Below are 27,500 nucleotides of genomic sequence, written 5' to 3' on the forward strand. Positions count from 1 at the left end.
GAGGAGGATGAGAATGAGGAGGATGAGGAGGAGGCTCCTCACTGGGACCCTGGGATATCTGCCCCCCCAGCCTCCCAAAGCAAACACCAACTTGACAAATCAGAGACTGTCTGACCTCCAACAGGACATGGTGGTGTTCAAAGTGGGGCCCAGGGACCCCCGGGGGCCTTCAGAGTCTCACCCTCTGATCTCCAGCGTCGCCTCGGCCCTCACCTGGATCCTCACAGACACCTGCTCACTGCTGGGGCTCACCAGGTTCTTACTGACAGACAGACAGGGAGAAGACAGACAGACAGGTCAGACGGGTCAGACAGGTCAGACAGGCAGACAGGGAGTAGACAGACAGACAGGTCAGACGGGTCAGACAGGCAGACAGGTCAGACAGGTCAGACACACAGACAGACAGACGACAGAGAGACAGGTCAGACAGGTCAGACAGGTCAGACAGGCAGGCAGACAGGTCAGACAGGTCAGACAGACAGACAGGCAGACAGGCAGGCAGACAGGTCAGACAGGTCAGACAGGGAGAAGACAGACAGACAGGTCAGACGGGTCAGACAGGTCAGACAGGCAGACAGGGAGAAGACAGACAGACAGGTCAGACAGGTCAGACAGGCAGACAGGTCAGACAGACAGACAGGCAGACAGGCAGGCAGACAGGTCAGACAGGTCAGACAGACAGACAGGCAGACAGACAGGCAGACAGGCAGTTAGTTGTGGTCGGGTGATCTGATTGGACAGAGTGATTCCCAGAGGAGCAGCACGGTGATGTGTCTGCCTCACAGGTGTTCTGCAGCCACCTCCTCATCACCACGGCAACAAGACGTGACAGCTGGTCAGAGGGGGAGGAGCTGCTCTTCATCCTCTGTCTCTCCAAAGTTTACAGACAGGGAGATAGAGGGAGACAGGTAGAGAGAAGGAGACAGGTAGGGATAACATACCTTCTGACTCTGAGCTTGAAGCAGATGTGACTCTCCACCTCCTCCAGACGACCGACACTGAACAACAGACCTGTCTTTAGCTAAAGAGAGACAGACAGGTCAGAGAGACAGACAGGTCAGAGAGACAGACAGGTCAGAGAGACAGACAGGGTCAGTCCCCCTCTGTTACTTGTGATGTCATTTCCTCCTGCAGGGGGCGACACGCACCCTCCTGCTCCAAAGTGCACCAGGAGCCGGATCTACTTTCTCACTCCACCGAGGCTCCGCCCACCCCAGCACTCCTCCCTGGGAGCTCCACAGCGGGTTCTCAACATGTGACCCGCGGCCCCCCGGGGGTCCCTGAACGCAGCCTCATTTCATACTGATATTCTAGTCATTTTATTTGATTTGATGATTTTGTTTATTTATTTATCAGCTTTTTGCTAATTTAATTTCCTTTTGTGCCAGTTTTCCACTCGTTTTCTTTTAATTCAAATCTTGTTGTGCTCCAGTTATTCCAGGGTTTGTCTTTGTTGTGTGTTTCTGACGATGTCAGCTGTGTCCGCTCACATTTGCAGATTTTGACTCAACAGTTGAACTCCATGAGGAAAAAGGTTTGTTTGTTTTTCGTATCAGGATCGCAGCGTGACCTCTGCCTCCTCATGTGATCCTTCTGGAACATCTCCCAGCCGAGTGTGTGTGTGTGTGTGTGTGTGTGTGTGTGTGTGTGTGTTGATGTGTGTGTGTGTGTGTGTGTGTGTGTGTGTGCTACCTTGTCTCCCTGTCTCATGGGGTTGCCGAGGTCACAGGTCACAACAACCGTGTGGTTTTCCTTCCTCTGAACACACACCAGCCTCTGACCCTGCACACCACCAGCAACCTTTAGAAAAAATGTAAATTAAAAACGACAAGGAAACTTTTAAGGAAAGTTCTCTATTTAAGTGTCAGATCAGTGATGCTGGATCAGATTTCTCAATTATTGAAATGATTTGGAATATTGGACCAAATAATCATCCAGGGCTGATAACTGGTCAATCTAAAATCTGTTCCCACACAGTTAATATGCATTTGTGTGTGTGTGTGTGTGTGTGTGTCACCTGTGTGCTCTGGTAGTGTGTGTGTGTGTGTGTGTGTGTGTGTGTGTCACCTGTGTGCTCTGGTAGTGTGTGTGTGGTGGGACGTGGATGAACAGCTCGGCCTCGTACGCTCCCTCTCCTCTGTTCTCTGCCGACACCCACAGCAGCACCGACTGATCCTCACCCACGAAGACACTGTGTGAGGCCCTGCACACACACACACACACACACACACACACACACACACACACAGCTGCTCACATGCTGGTGAAAGGTGTGTGGGCCTCCTCAAGCGGCTCAGGTGTCATTCTAACAGCGACCCACCCAGGTGTGACACACCTGGCTCTGAAAGGGGATGGGAGACGCGTGCTGATTGGCTCACTGCACATTACTGCACATTACTGCACATTACTGCACATTACTGCACGTCACTGCACATTTCTGCACATTACTGCACGTCACTGCACATTTCTGCACATTACTGCACGTCACTACACATTACTGCACATTACTGCACGTCACTACACATTACTGCACATTACTGCATGTTACTGCATGTTACTGCACATTACTGCACATTACTGCACGTCACTGCACATTACTGCACGTTACTGCATGTTACTGCATGTTACTGCACATTACTGCATGTCACTGCATGTTACTGCATGTTACTGCACATTACTGCACATTACTGCACGTCACTGCACATTACTGCACATTACTGCATGTTACTGCACATTACTGCATGTCACTGCATGTTACTGCATGTCACTGCATGTTACTGCATGTTACTGCACATTACTGCATGTTACTGCATGTTACTGCACATTACTGCACGTCACTACACATTACTGCACATTACTGCATGTTACTGCATGTTACTGCACATTACTGCACATTACTGCACGTCACTGCACATTACTGCACGTTACTGCATGTTACTGCATGTTACTGCACATTACTGCATGTCACTGCATGTTACTGCATGTTACTGCATGTTACTGCACATTACTGCACATTACTGCACGTCACTGCACATTACTGCACATGACTGCATGTTACTGCACATTACTGCATGTCACTGCATGTTACTGCACATTACTGCATGTTACTGCATGTTACTGCACATTACTGCATGTTACTGCATGTTACTGCACATTACTGCATGTCACTGCATGTTACTGCACATTACTGCACATCACTGCATGTTACTGCATGTTACTGCATGTTACTGCACATTACTGCACATTACTGCACGTCACTGCACATTTCTGCACATTACTGCACGTCACTACACATTACTGCACATTACTGCATGTTACTGCATGTTACTGCACATTACTGCACACTACTGCACGTCACTGCACATTACTGCACATTACTGCATGTTACTGCATGTTACTGCACATTACTGCATGTCACTGCATGTCACTGCATGTTACTGTATGTTACTGCATGTTACTGCACATTACTGCACATTACTGCATGTCACTGCACATTACTGCACATTACTGCATGTTACTGCACATTACTGCATGTCACTGCAAGTTACTGCATGTCACTGCATGTTACTGCATGTTACTGCACATTACTGCATGTTACTGCATGTTACTGCACATTACTGCATGTCACTGCATGTTACTGCATGTTACTGCACATTACTGCATGTCACTGCATGTTACTGCATGTTACTGCACATTACTGCACTTACTGCACGTCATTGCACATTACTGCATGTTACTGCATGTTACTGCACATTACTGCATGTCACTGCATGTTACTGCATGTCACTGCATGTTACTGCATGTTACTGCACGTCACTGCACATTACTGCACATTACTGCATGTTACTGCATGTTACTGCATGTTACTGTTAAAACACAGCCAGGATTACTGAGGAGACTCAGTCTCAGCCGTTCAAACAGCAGCAGCTCTGCTGAGCAGGAGCTCAGGTCACATGACTGCCAGGTCACATGACTGCCAGGTCACATGACTGCCAGGTCACATGACTGCCAGGTCACATGACTGCCAGGTCACATGACTCCCAGGTCACCAGGACGGGACTCTGCCTCAGGCACACGGCAACAGAGCGCGTCCGGCCAATCACAGGCCAGTATTCACTGTGTATGTTGGTTGTGTCATGTATGACGTCATGCCGGCGACGCCGTGGCCGCAACATCACCAGTCGCCATGACGATGATCGCCAATATGGCGCCCGTGACAAAGAAGTGACATCACGGAAAGTCAAGAACTGAATCATGTGACTGATTGTTTGTTTGTTTGTTTGTTTGTTTGTTTGTTTTGTTTACTCACGCTTCAGCGCTCAGCCTCAGGTCAGGAACACACAAATTGTCGTCTCCACAGTCCAGAATGATCCTGGTCTACACACACACATGCACACACACACACACACACACAAACACACACACAGGCGGCAAGTTGATAGTTCAGTATTTTCCTCATGGGCAATTTATAGTGTGTGTGTGTGTGTGTGTATGTATGTGAGAGAGAGAGACACTCACCTGTGCAACAGCATAGGTGTGTCCATGCAGCACGGCATGCTGGGTAGTGTTGAGGAGGCTGATGTTGGCAGTGATGAAGATCGGACTGAGCTTGTCCCGAACCTCAGCCTCTGACTGCACACACACACACACACACACACACACACACACACACACACACACACACACACACGCACACGCACATACACCCACCCACACACACACACACATACACCCACCCACCCACACACACACACACACACACACACACACACACACACACACACACAGCGTTGGTTTGTGAGTAACAGCTGTTATCGGTTTCCTCCTCCTGCTCTGTCACTCACCCTCAGGTAGGCGGTCTTGTTGACGCAGGCCACGCCCACCTCCTTCCGAATGGACAGTTTGAATGTCTCCTGCGGCTGATTGGAGGACAGCAGCAGCGTCCGCCGCGCCATTGGCTGCTTCATCTTGTCCAGCTGCAGCTCCGCCCACAACTCTGGCTCAACCAATCAGCAGACAGACACACGTGAGACACCAGCAGGGGGCGACACGGCGCCGCCACAGCCAATCAGATTTCATCTAAAGCTGCAGCGAACGAGCAGGATATGACATCACAAAGAGGGCGGATGTGTGTGTGTGTGTGTGTGTGAGTGTGTGAATGTGTGTGTGTATGCGCGTGTGTGTTAAAGTGTGTGTGTGTGTGTGTGTGAGTGTGTGAGTGTGCTCTCAGCGGGGACGAGGACATGTCCACCACTGAAGACCCTCTACAGCTGATTGATTGATTGATTGATTGATTGATTGATTGATCAGTTGTTACCTGTCTCTCGTGGAATACGATGACCAGACACGTGGACACACACCTGGATCACAAAGCTACAGAGAGAGAGAGACAGGTAGAGTCAGGAAAACAGACAGACAGAAAGACAGACAGATAGAGAGACAGACAAAGACAGACAGAGAGACAGACAGACAGACAGACAGACAGACAGAGAGACAGACAGACTTACAGAGAGACAGACAGACTTACAGAGAGACAGACAGACAGACAGAGAGACAGACAAACAGACAGATGGAGAGACAGAGAGACAGACAGACAGACAGACAGACAGACAGAGAGACAGACAGACAGACAGACAGAGAGACAGAGAGACAGATATACGATATGATAAACTTTATTGTCAGCAGGTGCTGAGATTTTTGTTGCCACAGCAAAGTTTCTACTGGTCATCGCTCTACTGGTCATCACTCTACTAGTCATCACTCTACTAGTCATCGCTCTACTGGTCTCCGCTCTACTAGTCATCGCTCTACTAGTCATCGCTCTACTAGTCATCGCTCTACTGGTCTCCGCTCTACTAGTCATTGCTCTACTAGTCATCGCTCTACTAGTCATCGCTCTACTAGTCATCGCTCTACTAGTCATCGCTCTACTGGTCTCCGCTCTACTAGTCATCGCTCTACTGGTCATCGCTCTACTAGTCATCGCTCTACTAGTCATCGCTCTACTGGTCTCCGCTCTACTAGTCATCGCTCTACTGGTCTCCGCTCTACTAGTCATCGCTCTACTAGTCATCGCTCTACTAGTCATCGCTCTACTGGTCTCCGCTCTACTAGTCATCGCTCTACTAGTCATCGCTCTACTAGTCATCGCTCTACTGGTCTCCGCTCTACTAGTCATCGCTCTACTAGTCATCGCTCTACTAGTCATCGCTCTACTAGTCATCGCTCTACTGGTCTCCGCTCTACTAGTCTCCGCTCTACTAGTCACCGCTCTACTGGTCATCGCTCTACTGGTCACCGCTCTACTGGTCACCGCTCTACTGGTCATCGCTCTACTGGTCTCCGCTCTACTAGTCATTGCTCTACTGGTCTCCGCTCTACTGGTCATCGCTCTACTGGTCTCCGCTCTACTGGTCATCGCTCTACTGGTCATCGCTCTACTGGTCACCGCTCTACTGGTCATCGCTCTACTGGTCTCCGCTCTACTGGTCTCCGCTCTACTGGTCACTGCTCTACTGGCCCTCGGCCTCGTTCTCGATTCAGCCTCAGGACGGTTGAGGAGCAGAGCAGCTCTTCAGGCTGGCCTTATCGTACGTGGCAGCGAGTGTCTCCTCTCTTTTTTTTTTTTTTTGGAGAAAACAACCGCTTTAAGAGGAATATTTTGCAAGCAGGGTTGGTACAGTGTGATAAGACATTTTCAATTAACATCAATAAAAGGTTACTTTAGGTTTTAGAGTGTCTCCTCTCTGAAGGCAGCAGCTCGTCTTCCTCATGTTTACTGTTTGAGGTGATATTATTGTATATATATTTTATATTATTAGCTCACTGCTGTCGTGTGTGGATTCAAAGAGCCGCTGAAGTGCTTCACCAACGGTCTTTGAACAAATGTTCAGCCGTTGCCGTAGTTGAGACTTTAGGGCAGCAGACAAACAGCCGTACCAGGGTTAGGGTTAGGTACTACAGTACTGTAGTACCACCTGTAGTACCGTACTACAGTACTGTAAGACACTCATGATCACTGTGGTAAAAAATAAAAGCAGAATCTGTCCATTTGCACCAAAGGATCTTAACCGGCGAAGAAAATAGATTCGTTGCTTTGTTCTCTTACACAGGGTCTCTGTGTGATCTTTCCATGACAGCAGGTGGTCTATTTCAACGCCCAGATGTGTGTGTGAACACACTTGACTGATCCGTTGATCATGAATGGTTAGAGGGGAGCTGTGTGCTTCAGATGGAGTACCAAAAATAATTTCTGCTGTGTTTCTTGTGTTGATGAGGAGAGCGTTGCTGTCGTCTGCTCCAGGCTCCAGGCTCACCAGAGCAAAACTGTATCATCAGCGTACGTAGAGATATACTGATCTGTGTTTCCATACAACACTCACACAAACATTTCACAGTATGACCGTCGTCAGTGTACAGAGCGAACAGTAAAGCTGAGCTTACGCATCCCTGGTGAGCCAGACAGGTGAGCAGACAGACAGACAGGTGAGCAGACAGACAGACAGGTGAGCAGACAGACAGACAGGTGAGCAGACAGACAGGTGAGCAGACAGATGACAGAGAGACAGACAGACACAGAGACAGGTGAGCAGACAGACAGGTGAGCAGACAAACAGACAGGTGAGCAGACAGACAGACAGAGAGACAGACAGACAGACAGACACAGAGACAGGTGAGCAGACAGACAGACAGGTACCAGGACAGGTGTGTGTCTTCCTGCTGACAGAGTTTAGTTTCTGGATTCAGGAAGTCCGGCAGGAGAGAGAGGTGGAGCCTGGACTGGATCACCACCTGGGACCTGCACACACACACACACACACACACACACACACACACACACACACACACACACACACACAGAGTGGGTTTACAGTTGTGAGAGTTTCTTTATTTGTTACATTTAATTATTCGGTCTTTTCTGTCTTTTGTTTATCAGCATGAAAGAATGAAACATGAAATGTGGCAAAACCAATCAATACGCTGATCAGCTCATGATGTGGAGGATCAATACGCTGATCAGCTCATGATGTGGAGGCGGGGCCCCGGGTGGCTCCGCCCCCTGCAGCTGCTTTATGTTGCTGCTCAGTGCGCCACCTTCCCTGATCAATCAACAAATAGATCAATAAAATAAATCAAGATGTGCCACGCCCACTGCCAGGCCCCTTTTGGCCAATCAGAGGGAAGTATTCATCACTTCCTCCTGTGTATCATGCTGACAAACAAATAAACAAAACAAACAACAAACAGACAGAATGGGGCAAAAACAAAACGCTGCCTCATGCCAAAAAAAAAAAAAAAAAAAATAGAAAAAAATGAAAATTGGATTCTGTCCAGAAAAAAACTCAAAACAAAACCAAACAAAACAGAAATTTGAAATATGAACATTTGAAAATGTTAACAGAAATTCACAAACAAATTAGTAAAAAATGACAACAAAACTATTTATAATTATTGAATGAATATATATTTTAAAATAAATTACAATAAAAATACAATAAAAAGAGAAAAATAAAGTGATTTTTGTTGGGAAAATAAATTAAAACATTTCATAATATTTATCACACAGGAAACACTTTTAAACAACATGAAATAATACAAATACTGCCAATAATATTAATAATACCTGTAGACAAAAGCTTGATCTGCACCCCATGCTCCCACCAGCAGGTCTACACACACACACACACACACACACACACAAGCAGACACACACACACACACACACACACACACACACACACAAACACACACACACAGCTGGTTAAATAATGCTGACAATAATATTTATTATGATAACAAATAATAATAAAAAATAATAATAAATGTACCTGGGTATCCGTTACCGTCGATGTCGGCTCCGCCCCTCAGTGTGAACCCAAATGCTGCTCGGTTGCTAGGCAACGGGCTGTCAATCACCTGGGAGGGCATGGCCGACAGACCATTGCTGTTGCCTAGATACACAAACACCTGGCCCCGCCCACCATCACCTGACCAGGGAGCCCCCACGGCCACGTCTGCACACACACACACACACACACACGCACAAACACACGCACAAACAGACAATGACACCTACTGTCTCCCCTTCTCCAGTCTCTCCTCTGAGCAGAATCCACGTTACCTTGGTAACCATCCATGTCCATGTCGCCCAGGGCAACCACGGCGGAGCCAAAGCGCCCATATAAGGAAAAGCCGGTCAGTGATTGGTCAGGACGAGAGAGGAAGGGGGCGTGTCTTCTTTGTAGGTAAACAACAACCTGGGCGGAAAAAGAGAGAATATTAACAACAACAACAACAATAATAATGATGATGACAATGTTAACAAAAATGTAACATAAAAACATTAATAATCATTATCTTAATATTACACAACTTCTACTACTAATAATAATAAGAGCAATGATTATAGGTAAAAGAAGGCATCAAGGACAAGGAATAAAACATGAGATTAAACTATGAAAAATAAGTCATAATTAACTATACTTAATTATAAAATAAACAACCTTAAATAATTAAAAAAAAAAAAAATATGATAATATATGTTTTATTTTACTTTATAACAACTTTATGGATAAAACATGAACATGAGCAAATTTAAATATTCTTTGAACTGTGAACCATCTGTCTCTGGACCGGTTCAGACCGGATCCTGACCAGGTCAGACTGGTCCAGACTGGTTCACAGTGGTCCAGACTGGTTCAGACCGGTTCAGACCGGTTCAGAGTGGTGTGTTAGTGTTGTTTCAGACCTGTCCTCGTTCCTGCAGCTGCTCCTTCACTCTGTCCATGTAGAGAGGAGCTCCGATTATCACATCATCCAGACTGACAGACAGACAGGCAGACAGACAGGCAGGCAGACAGACAGACAGACAGATAATAATAATGAGGAAATGCCGCAGTTTAAACATTTTGTTTGGGCTGATTTTTTTTAAACCAAACTGAAGAGGAAGAGCACAGCATCAAAGACATCGCAGCCACCCGACGGCAGTGTTCATCAAACACCTCATTTAAAATGATTGTCTTCATCTTAACTTTTTAACTTCTCGCACGTCTCCGCACCATCCAGTGATGATGATGAGGTTTGAAAGGTGGAATGAATGACAGAATGCACTGTTGTTTTAACACTTAAGGCTAACACGCTGCACAGCTTCAAAAATATAACATTTAATGCTATTCCTTCAGTTCACATTCAAGCAGAGAGACAGGCGTCTCACCCATCGCTGTTGATGTCAGTCACTGCCACACTGTGCCCAAAGTAAGACGCCACCTACAGGACCCAGGAGGAACAATCAACAGAAGGAGGGAGAGCAGTGAAAGTGACTTTCACTTTAATATAAAGTCATTGTTTACACAGCTTTCAACCCCCTGCATGTCACTGCATGTCTGTGCTGATTACAATCATTACAGCAATTATTGATAAGTGATATCACAGTGTGCTCATTATTATAAATGCTTTGTTATCAAACAGTCAGGTCAGTGTGTGTGTGTGTGTGTGTGTGTGTGTGTGTGTGTGAAAGAGAGAGACAGACCTGTGTTCCAAGGAAGCTGTGAGAAACTCTCAGTGACCTGCTGCCTCTGCCGTCGTAGATCTGAACCTGAAACACAAAACCAGAGTGACAGTAAAGTGACAGGAAAGTGACAGGAAAGTGACAGGAAAGTGACAGGAAAGTGACAGTAACGACAGTAGAGGGCAGTAGAGGACAGTATAGTGACAGTAGAGGGCAGTAGAGGGCAGTAGAGGACAGCAGAGGGCAGTAGAGTGACAGTAGAGCGTCTTACTGATCCTGCAGTGTTTCTGTCATTGGGACACCCGACTAGGTAATCTGCAACACACACACATTCACAGGTTGTTGATAGTGTTTTGTTGTCATGGTAACTGATTTCATCAGGCAGGCTGAAAAATGATTGACATTTCAGAGTCACCTGGTGTGGAGTCCCCTGTCAGCTGACCGCTGGCCACCGAGTAACCTGAAACACACACACACACACACACACACACACACACACAGAGTTTTGCTGAGGTGTTTTTTAGCACAGTGTAGCCCCGCCCCCTAACCTATAGAAAAACATTGAAAAAGGTGCAGTTGGACGTGCACGTAGTTTAATGTGGACATGTTGTTTTCTGCCTGAAGTCTTTCAGTCTCAGGCTCACATTAGAGGACATTAGAGGACATGAGAGGACATTAGAGGACATTAGAGGACAGCAGAGTGACAGCAGAGCGCAGCAGAATACAGTAGAGGGCAGCAGAGTGACAGTAGAGTGTCAGTAGAGGGCAGCAGAGTGTCAGTGGAGTGACAGTAGAGGGCAGCAGAGTGTCAGTGGAGTGTCAGTAGAGTGCAACAGAGTGACAGTAGAGTGCAGCAGAGTGTCAGTAGAGTGCAGCAGAGTGTCAGTAGAGTGACAGTAGAGTGCAGCAGATGGCAGCAGAGTGACAGCAGAGTGACAGTAGAGTGCAGCAGAGTGTCAGTAGAGGGCAGCAGAGTGTCAGTAGAGTGTCAGTAGAGTGCAGCAGAGTGTCAGTAGAGTGCAGCAGAGTGACAGTAGAGTGACAGTAGAGTGCAGCAGAGTGACAGTAGAGTGACAGCAGAGTGTCAGTAGAGGGCAGCAGAGTGACAGTAGAGTGACAGTAGAGTGCAGTAGAGGGCAGCACAGTGACAGTAGAGTGACAGTAGAGTGCAGTAGAGTGTCAGCAGAGGGCAGCAGAGTGACAGTAGAGGGCAGCACAGTGACAGTAGAGTGACAGTAGAGTGCAGTAGAGTGTCAGCGGAGGGCAGCAGAGTGACAGTAGAGGGCAGCAGAGTGACAGTAGAGGGCAGCAGAGTGACAGTAGAGGGCAGCAGAGTGACAGTAGAGTGCAGCAGAGTGACAGCAGTGTCAGTAGAGTGACAGTAGAGTGACAGCAGAGTGACAGCAGAGTGACAGTAGAGTGACAGTAGAGTGACAGCAGAGTGTCAGTAGAGTGACAGTAGAGTGACAGTAGAGTGACAGCAGAGTGTCAGTAGAGTGACAGTAGAGTGCAGTAGAGTGACAGCAGTGTCAGTAGAGTGTCAGTAGAGGGCAGCAGAGTGACAGCAGAGTGACAGTAGAGTGACAGTAGAGTGTCAGTAGAGTGACAGCAGAGTGACAGTAGAGTGACAGCAGAGGGCAGCAGAGTGACAGCAGAGTGACAGCAGAGGGCAGCAGAGTGACAGTAGAGTGACAGTAGAGTGCAGTAGAGTGTCAGCGGAGGGCAGCAGAGTGACAGTAGAGGGCAGCAGAGTGACAGTAGAGTGACAGTAGAGTGCAGCAGAGTGACAGCAGTGTCAGTAGAGTGTCAGTAGAGTGACAGTAGAGGACAGCAGAGTGACAGCAGAGTGACAGTAGAGTGACAGTAGAGTGACAGTAGAGGACAGCAGAGTGACAGCAGAGTGACAGTAGAGTGACAGTAGAGTGACAGCAGAGTGTCAGTAGAGTGACAGTAGAGTGCAGCAGAGTGACAGTAGAGTGACAGTAGAGTGACAGTAGAGTGACAGCAGAGTGACAGTAGAGTGACAGTAGAGTGACAGTAGAGGACAGCAGAGTGACAGCAGAGTGACAGTAGAGGACAGCACAGTGACAGCAGTGTCAGTAGAGTGTCAGTAGAGTGACAGTAGAGGACAGCAGAGTGACAGCAGAGTGACAGTAGAGTGACAGTAGAGTGACAGCAGAGTGTCAGTAGAGTGACAGCAGAGTGACAGTAGAGTGACAGCAGAGTGTCAGTAGAGTGACAGTAGAGTGCAGCAGAGTGACAGCAGTGTCAGTAGAGTGTCAGTAGAGGGCAGCAGAGTGACAGCAGAGTGACAGTAGAGTGACAGCAGAGGGCAGCAGAGTGACAGCAGAGTGACAGTAGAGTGACAGCAGAGGGCAGCAGAGTGACAGCAGAGTGACAGTAGAGTGACAGTAGAGTGTCAGTAGAGGGCAGCAGAGTGACAGCAGAGTGACAGCAGAGTGACAGCAGAGGGCAGCAGAGTGACAGCAGAGTGACAGCAGAGTGACAGCAGAGTGACAGTAGAGGGCAGCAGAGTGACAGCAGAGGGCAGCAGAGGGCAGCAGAGTGACAGCAGAGTGACAGCAGAGTGACAGCAGAGGGCAGCAGAGTGACAGTAGAGTGACAGTAGAGTGACAGCAGAGTGTCAGTAGAGTGACAGTAGAGTGCAGCAGAGTGACAGTAGAGTGACAGTAGAGTGACAGTAGAGTGACAGCAGAGTGACAGTAGAGTGACAGTAGAGTGACAGTAGAGGACAGCAGAGTGACAGCAGAGTGACAGTAGAGGACAGCACAGTGACAGCAGTGTCAGTAGAGTGTCAGTAGAGTGACAGTAGAGGACAGCAGAGTGACAGCAGAGTGACAGTAGAGTGACAGTAGAGTGACAGCAGAGTGTCAGTAGAGTGACAGCAGAGTGACAGTAGAGTGACAGCAGAGTGTCAGTAGAGTGACAGTAGAGTGCAGCAGAGTGACAGCAGTGTCAGTAGAGTGTCAGTAGAGGGCAGCAGAGTGACAGCAGAGTGACAGTAGAGTGACAGCAGAGGGCAGCAGAGTGACAGCAGAGTGACAGTAGAGTGACAGCAGAGGGCAGCAGAGTGACAGCAGAGTGACAGTAGAGTGACAGTAGAGTGTCAGTAGACGGCAGCAGAGTGACAGCAGAGTGACAGCAGAGTGACAGCAGAGTGACAGCAGAGGGCAGCAGAGTGACAGCAGAGTGACAGCAGAGTGACAGCAGAGTGACAGCAGAGGGCAGCAGAGTGACAGTAGAGTGACAGTAGAGTGACAGTAGAGTGACAGCAGAGGGCAGCAGAGTGACAGCAGAGTGACAGCAGAGTGACAGTAGAGGGCAGCAGAGTGACAGCAGAGGGCAGCAGAGGGCAGCAGAGTGACAGCAGAGTGACAGTAGAGGGCAGCAGAGTGACAGCAGAGTGACAGCAGAGGGCAGCAGAGTAACAGTAGAGGACAGCAGAGTGACAGCAGAGTGACAGTAGAGTGACAGTAGAGTGACAGCAGAGTGACAGTAGAGGGCAGCAGAGTGACAGCAGAGTGACAGCAGAGTGACAGTAGAGTGACAGTTGAGTGACAGTAGAGTGCAGCAGAGTGACAGCAGAGTGTCAGTAGAGTGACAGTAGAGTGACAGCAGAGGGCAGCAGAGTGACAGCAGAGTGACAGCAGAGTGACAGTAGAGTGTCAGTAGAGTGACAGTAGAGTGACAGTAGAGTGACAGCAGAGGGCAGCAGAGTGACAGTAGAGTGACAGCAGAGTGACAGCAGAGTGTCAGTAGAGTGACAGTAGAGTGACAGCAGAGGGCAGCAGAGTGACAGCAGAGTGACAGCAGAGTGACAGCAGAGTGACAGTAGAGTGTCAGTAGAGTGACAGTAGAGTGACAGCAGAGGGCAGCAGAGTGACAGTAGAGTGACAGCAGAGTGACAGTAGAGTGTCAGTAGAGTGACAGTAGAGTGACAGTAGAGTCCAGGCTCAGCAGCGTCCCAGCAGCTGCACTCACCGCGGTAGTGGTCGTATTGCCCCTCCCACTCGTCTGATTGGCTCATCCCAGACACATAATCAGTGGGATCCTGGCTCTGCCTGTTGCTGATGATGTCATCGACTCCCACTGTGATCACCTGACCTGAAATCACCATGGAGACCATTACAGCTGTGTTCCCTACAGTAACAGCTGTAATGACGCTCAGGCCAGCAGGTGGCAGCACTCACCCTGGAAGAAGAACCCTCCTGGAGCACCGAGCACCACCCTGCCCTCCTGCAACACACACACACACACACACACACACACACACACAGACACGCACACACACACGCACACACACACACACACACACACACACACACACACACACACACACACACACACACACACACAGAGTAATTAACTTAACCTAGCAACTGTCCACTGGATCGTTAAGCAGTGTGATGTCACTGCGTGGCTCCGCCTCACCTTGGTGATGTCAGAGCTGAAGCCCACCTCGCAGTAGCGCCGGTCGTTTCCTAGGCAACAACAGACACAGCATAGCGATCAGACTTGAGCAGAGCAGGACGTCCCGCACGGCACCATGATCCAATCACATGTCTTATGAGTCGCCGGGGGCGGGGCTTCCAGCGTCTGACTGCTACATTACAGCCTCCACTTCCTGTTCAGGGGCGGGGCTGCCGACAGTTTCACTTCCTGTCCGAGGTGCTGGGCCTCAGCAGCTGAATGTCACCTGGACTGAAACACTAGAAACCTGATCTGATCTGATCTTATGTGATCTGATCTGATCTGATCTGATCTGATCTGATCTGATGTGATCTGATGTGATGTGATCTGATGTGATCTGATCTGTTCTGATGTGATCTGATGTGATCTGATCTGATGTGATCTGATGTGATCTGATCTGATGTGATCTGATCTGATGTGATCTGATGTGATCTGATGTGATGTGATGTGATGTGATCTGATGTGATCTGATGTGATCTGATCTGATGTGATGTGATGTGATCTGATGTGATGTGATGTGATCTGATGTGATCTGATCTGTTCTGATGTGATCTGATGTGATCTGATCTGATGTGATCTGATGTGATCTGATCTGATGTGATCTGATGTGATCTGATCTGATGTGATGTGATGTGATCTGATGTGATGTGATGTGATCTGATGTGATCTGATGTGATCTGATGTGATCTGATCTGATGTGATCTGATGTGATCTGATCTGATGTGATCTGATGTGATCTGATCTGATGTGATCTGATGTGATCTGATGTGATGTGATCTGATGTGATCTGATGTGATCTGATCTGATGTGATCTGATCTGATGTGATCTGATGTGATCTGATGTGATCTGATGTGATGTGATATGATGTGATCTGATGTGATCTGATCTGATGTGATGTGATGTGATCTGATGTGATCTGATGTGATCCAGTGTCACTGATGACTGTTAAATAAATCATTTTCATGAAGTTTTCACATTCATGTCGTTTCTTGCTCGTTTCTCCACGGCTCTTTCCTCATGACTCAATGCAGCGCAAAACACAACAAAACAAAACACAACAAAACAAAACACAACAAAACAAAACAAAACGAAACACTGTCTGCCTGTCTGTCTGCCTGTCTGCCTGCCTGTCTGTCTGTCTGTCTGTCTGCCTGCCTGCCTGTCTGTCTGTCTGCCTGCCTGTCTGCCTGCCTGTCTGTCTGTCTGTCTGTCTGTCTGCCTGTCTGTCTGCCTGTCTGTCTGCCTGCCTGCCTGTCTGTCTGCCTGTCTGACCTTCTGCCTGTCTGCCTGCCTGTCTGTCTGCCTGTCTGTCTTACTGTATCTCAGGTGTTTGTAGTCGTCCTCCACCATGTCTTGTCGGCAGGGAGAGAAGGGGGCGGTGCTTCCTGTCCTGTGGTCCAATAGGATGCAGTTCCCCACTGGAGTGCTTCCTGACTCCGCCCCTCGCCGCTGAACGTTCCAGTGGAAGAGCGGAGCGCACGCCTGAGAGAGAGACAGGCAGCACAGTGTGTGTGTGTGTGTGTGTGTGTGTGTGTGTGTGTTTGTGTGTGTATGTGTGTGTGTGTGTGTGTGTGTGTGTGTCTGTGTGTGTGTGTGTGTGTGCTCACCAGTATGTGTGTGTTGCTGACTGATCGCACTGAAGCTCCAAACCACTGCCGGCTTTTGGAGGTCAGATAGAGAACAGAGCCTCTGTGGACCTCATCACCTGCACACACACACACACACACACACACACACACACACACACACACACATGACTGCCATCACAGTGTTTAATGTGCAGATGACAGAGTTACTGTGAGCCTGTTAAATGACACTGAAAGGCCCCGTGGCCTGTTTTCAATGAGCCTCCTGTCAGCATCTGGGCATCATCACTGATGACAAACTGACCCCTAACTTGCTCCTGAAGAGAAGCAGCAGCGTCTGAGGAAGTCAGCCAGCTTCTCTGATGATGATGTTTTACAAATGTTTTTCTGAGTGTGTTTTCACCTTTTCATTTATTTGTTGGTTTGCGTCCCTCAAAGAGGAAAACTCATTAACCAGGATAACAAAGGTCAGCAGTGAAATCATCAGTACAGAGCAAAACCCCTCTCACATCTGTAATAACCAGCTTCCACAGAAGGCAGGACCCCCCCCCCCCCCCCCCCCTTTAGCCAAACTAACCGACACAGACTCTCCTTCATGCCCTGCACCACCTCACTGCTCAGCTCTGTGCAGTACAGGTAGCATCACCTTTAGTTCCCATTTTATTCAGGTATGCACTTTTTTTATTTACTTACCGTATTTCCCCAATTAATCGCCCGGGCGTTTAATACGCCAAATCAACTTGGACCCCAGGCGTAAAGAACCAGGCGGCTATTCGCTGCAGGCCTTTATTTATTTTTGCACAGACCTGCACCAGGACATTATTGTGATGACAGTTACTGTCCCACAGATTTACAGTCGGGCAATTTAAGATTACGGTGCACCCTTTTTTCCTTACGTTAGCTAGCGCTCTTATTTTTGCAAAAAAACAGAAGTGCTGCACAGTTATTGTGCGGCTAACTGTTTACTTCTGCAAATATAAGTGAATATCCTTATTTTGGGTTTACCTCAATATAATGCAAATAATCGCCCCGGCGGTTATTCGGGTGGGCGTTTAATACGCAGAATGCGTGCAGACCCCAGGCGTTTATAAGAACCAGGCGGCTGTTTGCAGCCGGGCGATTAATTGGGGAAATACGATATTTACTTATTTACTACTGATTTCTATGTGGCTGTCTGCCTCGTGTGTTTCTTTGTGGTTGTTGTTGTTGTTGTTGTTGTTGTTGTTGTTGTTGTTGTTGTGCTGTTTTGTTTTTACTGCTACTGCGGCAGAACCAACAGCCCCTCAGGGACAAATACAGGTCTTGAACTTGAACTTGAACACACACACTCAGACACACACTCACACACTCACACACACACACACACACACACACTCACACTCACACACACACACACACATACACACACACTCACACTCACACACACACAGAAAGGTCAGTCTGCTTCCTGTGTGATGCAGGTTTGTCCCTCCAGGCTCCTGTAGTGACGTCACAGCTGCTTCCTGCAGATTAGACGCTCCACTTCCTGTTGGGCTGTGCCGCTCCCGCTCCAAAGATAGTGAATAAACATGAAGAGAGTCCACTCGGTGCTGTTCTCACATTCACTGGTTCAGTCTGAGTGTCCGCGCTACATCAACACTTACCCTCAGGATTAACTTAAACTCTGATTCCCCTTAGGTTCCCCCTTAAGCAGCGTCACAGTCACAGGTTTTTGTGCTGCTGCTCCACCTGTTGGCGCCCCCTGGTGTCCTGCCACGCCTTGAAACGCAGGTGAGCGCTGCGTTCAGGTGCCGCTCACAAACACTCACACTTTGAGACTTTGCAATAAAATCTTTGTATTTGGTGTAAATGTGATGTTGAGGAAAAACAGTGTTTGGTCACCTTTCAGGTCAAAGGGAATGATGTCACAAGCCCCGCCCCCCGCTGACCAGGGGCACAGGAACACGCAGCCTCCCTCCCTCACTCCTGATTGGCTGCTGTTGGCTCTGGGAGCTCCAATCAGAATGTAGGCCCTGCAGGGGAAACAGCTGATTGGTCAGAATGAGAACAAGCTCAAACTGTCTGTCTGCTCAAACTGTCTGTCTGCTCAAAACTGTCTGTCTGCTCAAACTGTCTGTCTGCTCAATCTGTCTGTCTGCTCAAACTGTCTGTCTGCTCAACACTAACCATGTTTCCATCCACCTATTTTATTCACATTTTCAAAAATTGCAAAAAAAAAAAAAAAAAAAAAAACTTAGATGGAAATGCCAGAAATTTGAAAAACGGCCAAAAATTTGCAAAAAAGTCTTCATGCTTGGAGGGGGTGGATTTCTCATCATATCGATAAAAGAAAGTGGAAACAGGTTTTGTGAATAAACGATGACTGGACCGAATACCATGTCACACCTGTGCGCTGCAACACTCAATCAATCAATCAATCAATCAAACTTTATTTATATAGCGTCAAATCACAACAGAAGTTATCTCATGACGCTTTACAGGTAGAGCAGGTAAAGACCACGCTCTACAAATTATAGTAGAGAAACAAGAAACCCAACAGATTCCCTCCTGAGCATGCTCTTGGCGACAGTGGCAAGGTAAAACTCCCCTTTAACGGGAAGAACCCTCAGGTAGAACCAGACTCAGGAAGAACCCTCAGGTAGAACCAGACTCAGGAAGAACCCTCAGGTAGAACCAGACTCAGGGTGGATGGTCATCTACCTCTACCGGTTGGGTGGGAGGGGAGAGAGAGAGACAAGGTGACAGAGACAGGGGGAAGGGGACAAACTGGGACAGCAGACAACAGCAGAAACATCAGGGTATCCTGAACAGGAAATCTAGATGGAAGTGACACGCAGCATCCAGCCATCTCATCTGCAGCTGGATGACCTTCCAGGATGAGCAGGACAGTTTGACCTAGACAAGACACAAAAAGCACAACGAAAGCAAAGGGGCAGTGGACTCTGGAAAAAGCATGCACAAAAAAAAAAAAAAAAAAAAAAGGGGTATGGGGGGGACACGAAGAAGAAGAAAGGAAGAGGAGAGAGGAAGATTAGAAGAGAGGAAAGTGCTCAGAGCATGATATGAAGTCCCCCGACAGTCTAGGCCTATAGCAGCATAACTAAGGGCTGGTCCAGGGCAACCTGGGCCAACCCTAACTATAAGCTTTGTCAAAAAGGAAAGTTTTAAGTCTACTCTTAAAGATAGAGAGTGAATCTGCCCTCCGTACTGAGATAGGAAGATTGTTCCACAAACGGGGAGCCTGGAATTGGAAGGATCTGCCTCCCGATCTAGTTTTAGAGATTTTGGGAACCACCAATAAACCTGCATTTTGGAAGCGCAGTGCTCTGGCAGGGTGATAAGGAACTATGAGCTCTTTCAGATAAGATGGTGCCTGCCCATTAAGAGCTTTACAGGTGAGGAGAAGAATTTTAAATTCTATTCTAGATTCTACAGGTAGCCAATGTAAAGAAGCCAATATTGGAATAATATGATCTCTTCTCCTAGTTCTAGTCAGCACACGTGCAGCAGCGTTTTGGACCAGCTGGAGAGTCTTTAACCACTCGCTGGTACAACCTGATAATAAGGAGTTACAGTAGTCTGACCTAGAGGTAACGAAGGCGTGGATTAATTTTTCTGCGTCACTCTGAGACAAGATATGTCGGACTTTTGAGATGTTACGCAAGTGAAAAAAGGCGGTTTTCGAGATCTGTTTAATATGGGAGGTAAAGGACAAATCCACATCGAAAATGACTCCGAGGTTCCTTACCGTGGAGCTGGGGGCCAAAGTAATGCCATCCAGAGCAGCCATGTCATTAGAAACTGATTCCCTAAGGTATTTAGGGCCGAACATGATAACTTCTGTTCTTTCTGAGTTTAATAGTAGAAAATTGGTGGCCATCCAGGCCTTTATCTCCTTAAGGCAGGCTTCAAGTTTACTTAGCTGATGAGTTTCATTTGGCTTTACGGATACGTACAACTGAGTATCGTCCGCATAACAATGGAAGTTCACAGAGTATTTCCGGATAATATTACCTAAGGGAAGCATATACGAGATGAATAAAACAGGGCCAAGCACAGAGCCCTGCGGAACACCATATTTTACCTTTCCACAGGAGGAGGATTCGTTATTTACATGAACAAACTGATGTCGGTCTAATAAATAGGACTTAAACCAGTTTAAAGCTGTTCCTTTAATGCCAATTAGGTGCTCTAATCTCTGTAATAGGATGTGATGGTCGATGGTATCAAAAGCTGCACTAAGATCCAGTAGCACAAGAACGGAGAGAAGTCCATTATCTGATGCAGTTAGGAGGTCGTTTGTAACTCTAACCAGAGCTGTCTCTATGCTATGGTGCACTCTAAATCCTGACTGAAAGTTTTCAAACAGTTCATTTTGCTGTAAGTAGCTACAGAGCTGATTAGCGACTACTTACTTACTACCAATATCTTTGAGAGAAAAGGAAGATTAGATATTGGTCTATAGTTCGCTAAGACATCTGAGTCAAGAGTAGGTTTTTTGAGGAGTGGTTTAATTACAGCTACTGTGGCACGTAACCAGTCGATAAAGACATATTGGTCATAGCAAGAAGAGATGTGCTAACTAAAGGTAATACTTTTTTAAGCAGCTTGGTTGGAATTGGGTCCAGGAGACATGTAGATGAATTTGAGGAGGAGATAATTGAAGTTAGTTCCAGTAGATTAATCTGGGAGAAGGTCTCTAGCTTATTATCTTTGATAGATGTCTCAAGAGGTGTTTGGTTAATGCCAATTGTGGGATGGATGTTATCAATTTTATCTCTAATGGCTAGAATCTTATCATTAAAAAAATTCATAAAGTCATTACTACTGAGAGTTGTAGGAATACAAGGATCAGTAGAGTTATGACTCTTTGTAAGTCTAACTAAGGTGCTAAAAAGAAACCTGGGATTATTTTTGTTTTCCTCTATCAGAGATGAGTAGTAGGCCGTTTTAGCTACGCGGAGGGCCTTTCTGTAAATTTTTAGACTATGTTGCCAGGATAAGCGAGATTCTTCAGTTTTGGAAGAGCGCCATAACCTTTTGAGTCCCTGTGAGGTTCGTTTCAGCTCACGAGTATGTGAGTTATACCATGGAGCTAACCTCTTTTGTTTTATAGTCTTCTTTTTAAGAGGAGCGACGGCGTCAAGTGTCGTTCGTAGTGACGCTGCAACACTATCGCAGAGACTGTCAATTTGTGAGGTACTAAAGGAAGCATAAGAGTCATCAGTTAAATTTAGACATGGTAATAAACTCAGAGCTGATGGGAGTTCCTCCTTAAAATTAGCAACAGCAGTATCAGATAAGCATCTAGTAGAGATGCTTTTTTCAAGCGGACGGTAATCCTGAAGAAGGAATTCAAAGGTAATCAGATAATGGTCAGATAAGAGAGGATTCTGTGGAAACACTGTCAAATGTTCAATGTCAATTCCATAAGTAAGGACAAGGTCGAGAGTGTGATTATCTTTATGGGTAGGTTCATTTACTCTCTGAGAGAAGCCAATTGAGTCCAGTAACAAAATGAACGCCGTGTTAAGAGAGTTTTCCGTGTCAGAATGGATGTTAAAATCTCCAACTATAATCACTTTATCAGCGCTGAGAACTAAATCTGATAAGAAATCTGGGAATTCTAACAGAAATTCAGAATACGCTGAGTTAGGAGGACGGTATATAATGACAAATAAGATTGGTTGAACTGCCTTCCAAGCTGGATAAAAAAAGAGTAAGAATAAGAGTAAGAGTAAGAAGCACTCGTGACATGAACATTCTTCTTCTTCTCTTGTTTAGGGTGAGGGTTCAGTACGAAGTTAGCGCTGCCAAAACAGAAAGCAGACTTCTCCCAAGAGCCGACAAGTTCAGCAGGAATCTGTCCCTGATCAGCTGTTGAGTGTCAGCTGAGTGTTTGTTGCTGTTCATTCGACACACAGACGCTGTCTGATGACGTCATCTCACGGCGCACTCTCCTCTCAATAATCGCAAAACAAAACTAATGGAAACAGGCATAAATTCGCATTTTCTTTTGTGCATTTTGACAAAATTCGCTCAAAAATTTTGATATATTTGACTGCTCAAAACTGTCTGTCTGCTCAACAAACATATTTTTCTGTATCATCAGCCAATCAGCATCGAGAGTCACTTTCTTCTTAGCTGTTAGTGAAGAGGGGGCGGGGCCACTGGGCGGAGCCTCTTAGCTAACACATGGTGCATTCAGGTGGTGCTCATCAACTCCGACAGTCAGAAATGTCCATGTACCACGATCTGAGCTTCTGAGCCGTGACATCATCGCCCTCTGAGCCGTGACATCATCGCACTCTGAGCCGTGACATCATCACCTGAACGTGCTCAGTGTCTTTTCCATCAAATGTTTTGTGGCGCTGCGTCGGGCTGAAGGCGGCCCTGAACACACCAGCTGATCATGTGACTCTTTTCTGAAGTTCCGAGCCGAGGAGGAGCACCTGAATGCAGCGGAAACGCTCCTGTGTGTGCAGGAAGCTTTAATCTCAGGACCCGGGCAGCGAGGCTCTGGAACTGGGATTAGGATTATGAGCCAGCAGCCCTGAAGGCAGACTGAGCAGGAGCTGCAAGTCTGAATCAAATCAACCCCGTTTTTAGAATAAAGGAGTTTGACTCACAGTGTCACAGAAAAGAACTACACTACCCACAATCCTAAGCACGGCTCTGATTGGTGGAGCTCGCTGTTACCTTGGAAACAGTTTCTGCACATTAACATCAGTCAACACTGGTAACACCGGTTAAGATAACGTTAACATTAACGTTAGCTAACATTACTAGCTAGCGACAGCCTGTCCTTAAGAAGTGAAGTCTGTCAGCGTGTCACTCCGACTCTCCGCTCGTTAAGATTGTTACGATCGTTAAGCTCGTTAAGCTCGTTAAGCTCGTTAAGCTGTTGGGGAAACGTCGCAGCATAAGATCGTTATGAACAGCCTCAGATTAACATCGTTGTGTTAGAAAGGTGTGAGCAGGTACACAGGACCCTAATGCTGGTCTGAACACACACACACCCACTGGGTCAGGGTCAGGCGTCAGGGGTCAGGGGTCAGGGGTCAGGGGTCAGGTAAGGAGGCGGAGCTTACGTGTCGTTGATGCGGTGGAAGTCGATGGAGAATCCGAACAGACTTCCTGTCGGTCCACTGAAGACGGACGCTTCCTCCAGCAGGTTCAAACACACACCGGCTGACAACACACACAGCAGCACACACACACAGCTGGCCATCACACCTGTCTGTCTGTCTCTCTGTCTCTCTGTCTGTCTGTCTGACTGTCTGTCTGTCTCTCTGTCTGTCTCTCTCTCTCTCTGTCTCTCTGTCTGTCTCTCTCTCTGTGTGTCTGTCTGTCTGAGGCAGTTATGAGTGAAACTCAGTTAAGTAGAATCTCCTTATCAACACACAGGAAGCGCAGAGCAGTGTGTGTGTGTGTGTGTGTGTGTGTGTGTGTGTGTGTGTGTGTGTGTGTGTGTGTGTGTGTGTGTGTGAGTGAGTGTGTGTGTGTGTGTGTGTGTGTGTGTGTGCCATGCTTCCTGCTGATAGAGGCTGTATCTCAAAATAAAAGCCCCTTTGTCTCTGCTTGTTGTGACACTGTTTCATATATTTTTGATCATAATTCATCGGTTGTATCTTTTTTATAAAAATCATTTTTATATTTTAACATGAGTCTTGGTCTTTAATGTTTCTATTATTTCAGAGCTTTTCTCTGTTTTTTTTTTTTGTGTGTGTGTGTGTGTGTTTTAATACTTCCTGTACTTCTGTGCCTATTTATGTTTTCTATGGTTATCATCACTTTCCTTGTTGCTCCCTTATCATTTGATTTTTTATTTTTTCATTTTTAAAGTCTTTGTTCTATTTCGCTTTAATGTTCTTGTATTCATATATACATATATATATGTATTCATATATATGTGTATTCATATATATGTGTGTGTGTGTTTATTGTTTCCAAGAAAAACTAAGCAAACTAAATAGTTGACAGTGTAATCTTTCTCTTCAGGCGTGTTTCCTGCGTTAGGTTCCTTGTTTTAGCCATTTTTGTGTCTGAAGAACTTTCAGATGTGCTGCTTTATATAGACACCAAGCTCAGTGACAGAAACTGTGTCTTTTAAGAAAAAGAACCACCTTCATCACTGGTACCAAAATGACCCAATACTCCAAATTTCTTATGTATTTTTATGGAACCAATCAATTTGAAGTTTTTAATGGCTTTTTTTTTTAGGATTGTTTAGTATTTTGGCTGTGACTGGACTAAAAGAAATTGCACTTGAAGACCTAAGAGTGATTCTTAATGTAATATTTCACAAATGCATGGGGGGTCCCAAAACTTTTTTCCACCACTGTATGTACACTATATTGCCAGAAGTATTTGCTCGTCTGCCTTCACATGCATATGAACGTGAGTGACATCCCATCCTTAAACCATAGGATTTAATATGATGTCGACCCTCTGCAGCTCTAACAGCTTCAACTCTTCTAGGAAGGCTTTCCACAGGTTTAGGAGTGTGTTTATGGGGATTTCTAACCATTCTTCAGTTTGTCTGAAGAGTGGAATCAGTTTGTCTCAGCTCTGTTTGAGGCCTACTTTGCCACTGAATTATTTGAGGTCTGGGCATTTTTTGGGACCTACTAGTCCTGTAGCAGCTTTCCTCAGACAGCTCGGCTAAGCTAACCTCCACCAGGCTACCAGCCTCTACCTCTGGAGCAACCAGCCTCCACAAGGCTAGCTGGCTTCTTACAGGCTACCAGCACCCACTAGCCCTGCTATAGTAGGTGTCAATCAGCCCTGCAGCAGCTAGCCTCTGTCAGCTTTGCAGCTGCAGCTATTTCCTTACTGTACACACTGACTTCCTTGAACTACTCTCTCCCTTTAGCTGTGATGTTCCTTCGGAGCTAGCAGCGCCACCCGGTCGGCTGTTGCCCTCCATGTCTGTCTGCCTCTGGGGCTGCATGCGCATGCGCGGTTGGAAGAATCTCGGATCTATTATTTTCCCCTACGACCTGAGTGACGTCATTTCGTTCTACTCATATTTGTAAACTTGAAGTCGTATTCACAGTGAAGACTCTGTACTCGTAGAAATTTGATTCATATTCACAAGACGATGTACAGGACTGCATGGGAGTTCTTCCATGAAGGTTTCTCCGCTCTACCTGTTTGAATAACTATCGACCAATCTCTAAGTTGTGCATCTTGTCAAAGGTCCCTGAGAGGTTGATAAATGATTATTTGAAGGACTTTCTCTAAGCAAACCATATTCTCTCCCCATATCAGTCCGGTTTCAGGAAGCAACACAGTACCATCTCAGCCTCCCTAAAAGTCACAAACGACATAATAGAATCACTGGACAAGAAACAATCGTGCACAGCCCTCTCTGTTGACCTCTCCAAGGCCTTTGACACTGTGGATCATTCCATCTTGAAACATGATTGTTGAGTATTGGTCTGTCAAAACAAGCAGCTAGTTGGTTTGCAAACTACCTGTCAGGCAGAATGCAATGTACACACTTCAGTGGTGGTTCTTCTACAATGTTAAATGTCTCCTCTGGTGTGCCCCAGGGTTCTGTTTTGGGTCCAGTTTTGTTTAGTATTTTTGTGGATGTACTTGGCAGAAACGTCCCTGATGCTAAATTCCATTTTTATGCTGAAGATACTGTCATTTATTGTTGTGGCTCCACCCTTGCTGAGGCCATTGGCTATTTACAGACTGCCTTTAACCTTGTGGAACGTGAGCTTGTAGACCTGAAACTTGTTCTTAACGTTTCTAAAACCAAATTTATGATTTTTTCAAATGGCAGGAAGATACCTGAGCCCCCTCCCAGTGTGCTCTCCCTGCAAGGGAACACGATTGAGCTAGTGCCTTGCTACAAGTACCTGGGCGTTCTGATTGATGACCGGCTTTCTTTTAACTCTCATATAAAGAACCTGATCAAAAAACTAAAATTAAAACTGGGGTTCTTTTATCGCAGCAGGACCTTCTTTATATGCATGCCCCTGCAAATTGTCTCCAATCTCTGGACTCCATGGACCACGGTGCCCTGAGGTTTGTCACATGGTGCAAAGCCCTCACTCACCTTTGCACCTTATATGGCAGAGTCGAGTGGCCCTCGCTGGCTGCACGCCGTCTCTCACACTGGCATATTTTTATTTACAAAGCGATCTTACGTCTACTCCCCCAGTATTTATGTGGCTACATTTCGAGAACCCAGAGCACTTACTCCTTGCGTTCCAATGATTGCTATTTGCTCAATGTCCCCAAAGTTCGCACTGAGTTAGGTGAGCACTCCTTCATGTGCTTCACACCTGCTGCCTGGAACTCACTACAGAACACTTTGAACTTGAGGGAACTAACTTCTCTTGGAACATTTAAAAACCTCATGAGCGACTTGGTATCTGCCTAATATCGTTCTTGTTCCTGCTCATGAAAGCCCCATATTAACTCTATGACGTGACCAGATTGTATTTTGTCTATTTTATTGTTGTTTGATTCTGTGTTGTCCTGCTGTAACTTGATGTTTAAAGCTGCTTTCTTGGCCAGACTTCCCTTGGAAAAGAGATCTTTGTGTCTCAAAGGGATCGACCTGGTTAAATAAAGGCTAAATATCTATCTATCTATCTATCTATCTATCTATCTATATCTATATCTATATCTGTATATATAGATATAGATATAGATATATATATACATACATACATATATACACACACATACAGCTTCAGACAAACGCACTGCCGTCAACTGGCACCACTCAATTTCATATTTAATAACATCACACACACTGACATTCATAAAGCTGCTTCACACATTTTATATCATTTCAGCCATGACATCATCAGGGTGAGCCCTGAAGGTCACCCAGGGGTCAGGGGTCAGGTGAGGTCAGGGGTCAGGGCGGCTGCTCTCCTCGGGAATTCTT

General features: G+C 46.6%; 1 protein-coding gene across 1 annotated transcript in view; it reads right to left on the reverse strand.

Moving 5' to 3' along the window:
- Window positions 1–23,825, reverse strand: part of itga2b (integrin, alpha 2b) — a 27,704-nt gene extending 3,879 nt beyond the window's left edge. Inside the window, exons 1-24 of the mRNA XM_030057752.1 lie at window positions 23,677–23,825; window positions 18,467–18,597; window positions 16,607–16,704; window positions 16,316–16,481; window positions 14,960–15,009; window positions 14,719–14,764; window positions 14,510–14,632; window positions 10,923–10,967; window positions 10,779–10,822; window positions 10,529–10,594; window positions 10,214–10,266; window positions 9,749–9,821; window positions 9,122–9,257; window positions 8,829–9,014; window positions 8,624–8,669; window positions 7,697–7,798; window positions 5,318–5,373; window positions 4,845–4,996; window positions 4,519–4,632; window positions 4,310–4,377; window positions 2,068–2,203; window positions 1,693–1,800; window positions 942–1,021; window positions 182–262 (exon numbers count right to left, since the gene is read on the reverse strand). Of these exons, the coding sequence (XP_029913612.1) occupies window positions 182–262; window positions 942–1,021; window positions 1,693–1,800; window positions 2,068–2,203; window positions 4,310–4,377; window positions 4,519–4,632; window positions 4,845–4,996; window positions 5,318–5,373; window positions 7,697–7,798; window positions 8,624–8,669; window positions 8,829–9,014; window positions 9,122–9,257; window positions 9,749–9,821; window positions 10,214–10,266; window positions 10,529–10,594; window positions 10,779–10,822; window positions 10,923–10,967; window positions 14,510–14,632; window positions 14,719–14,764; window positions 14,960–15,009; window positions 16,316–16,481; window positions 16,607–16,704; window positions 18,467–18,597; window positions 23,677–23,816 (2,300 nt within the window). The 5' untranslated portion in view covers window positions 23,817–23,825. The remainder of the gene's footprint in view (window positions 1–181; window positions 263–941; window positions 1,022–1,692; window positions 1,801–2,067; window positions 2,204–4,309; window positions 4,378–4,518; window positions 4,633–4,844; window positions 4,997–5,317; window positions 5,374–7,696; window positions 7,799–8,623; window positions 8,670–8,828; window positions 9,015–9,121; window positions 9,258–9,748; window positions 9,822–10,213; window positions 10,267–10,528; window positions 10,595–10,778; window positions 10,823–10,922; window positions 10,968–14,509; window positions 14,633–14,718; window positions 14,765–14,959; window positions 15,010–16,315; window positions 16,482–16,606; window positions 16,705–18,466; window positions 18,598–23,676) is intronic.
- Between the last annotated feature and the right edge of the window lie 3,675 nt (window positions 23,826–27,500).

Source organism: Myripristis murdjan, chromosome 8 (genome assembly GCF_902150065.1).
Source record: "Myripristis murdjan chromosome 8, fMyrMur1.1, whole genome shotgun sequence".
NCBI lineage: Eukaryota > Metazoa > Chordata > Actinopteri > Holocentriformes > Holocentridae > Myripristis > Myripristis murdjan.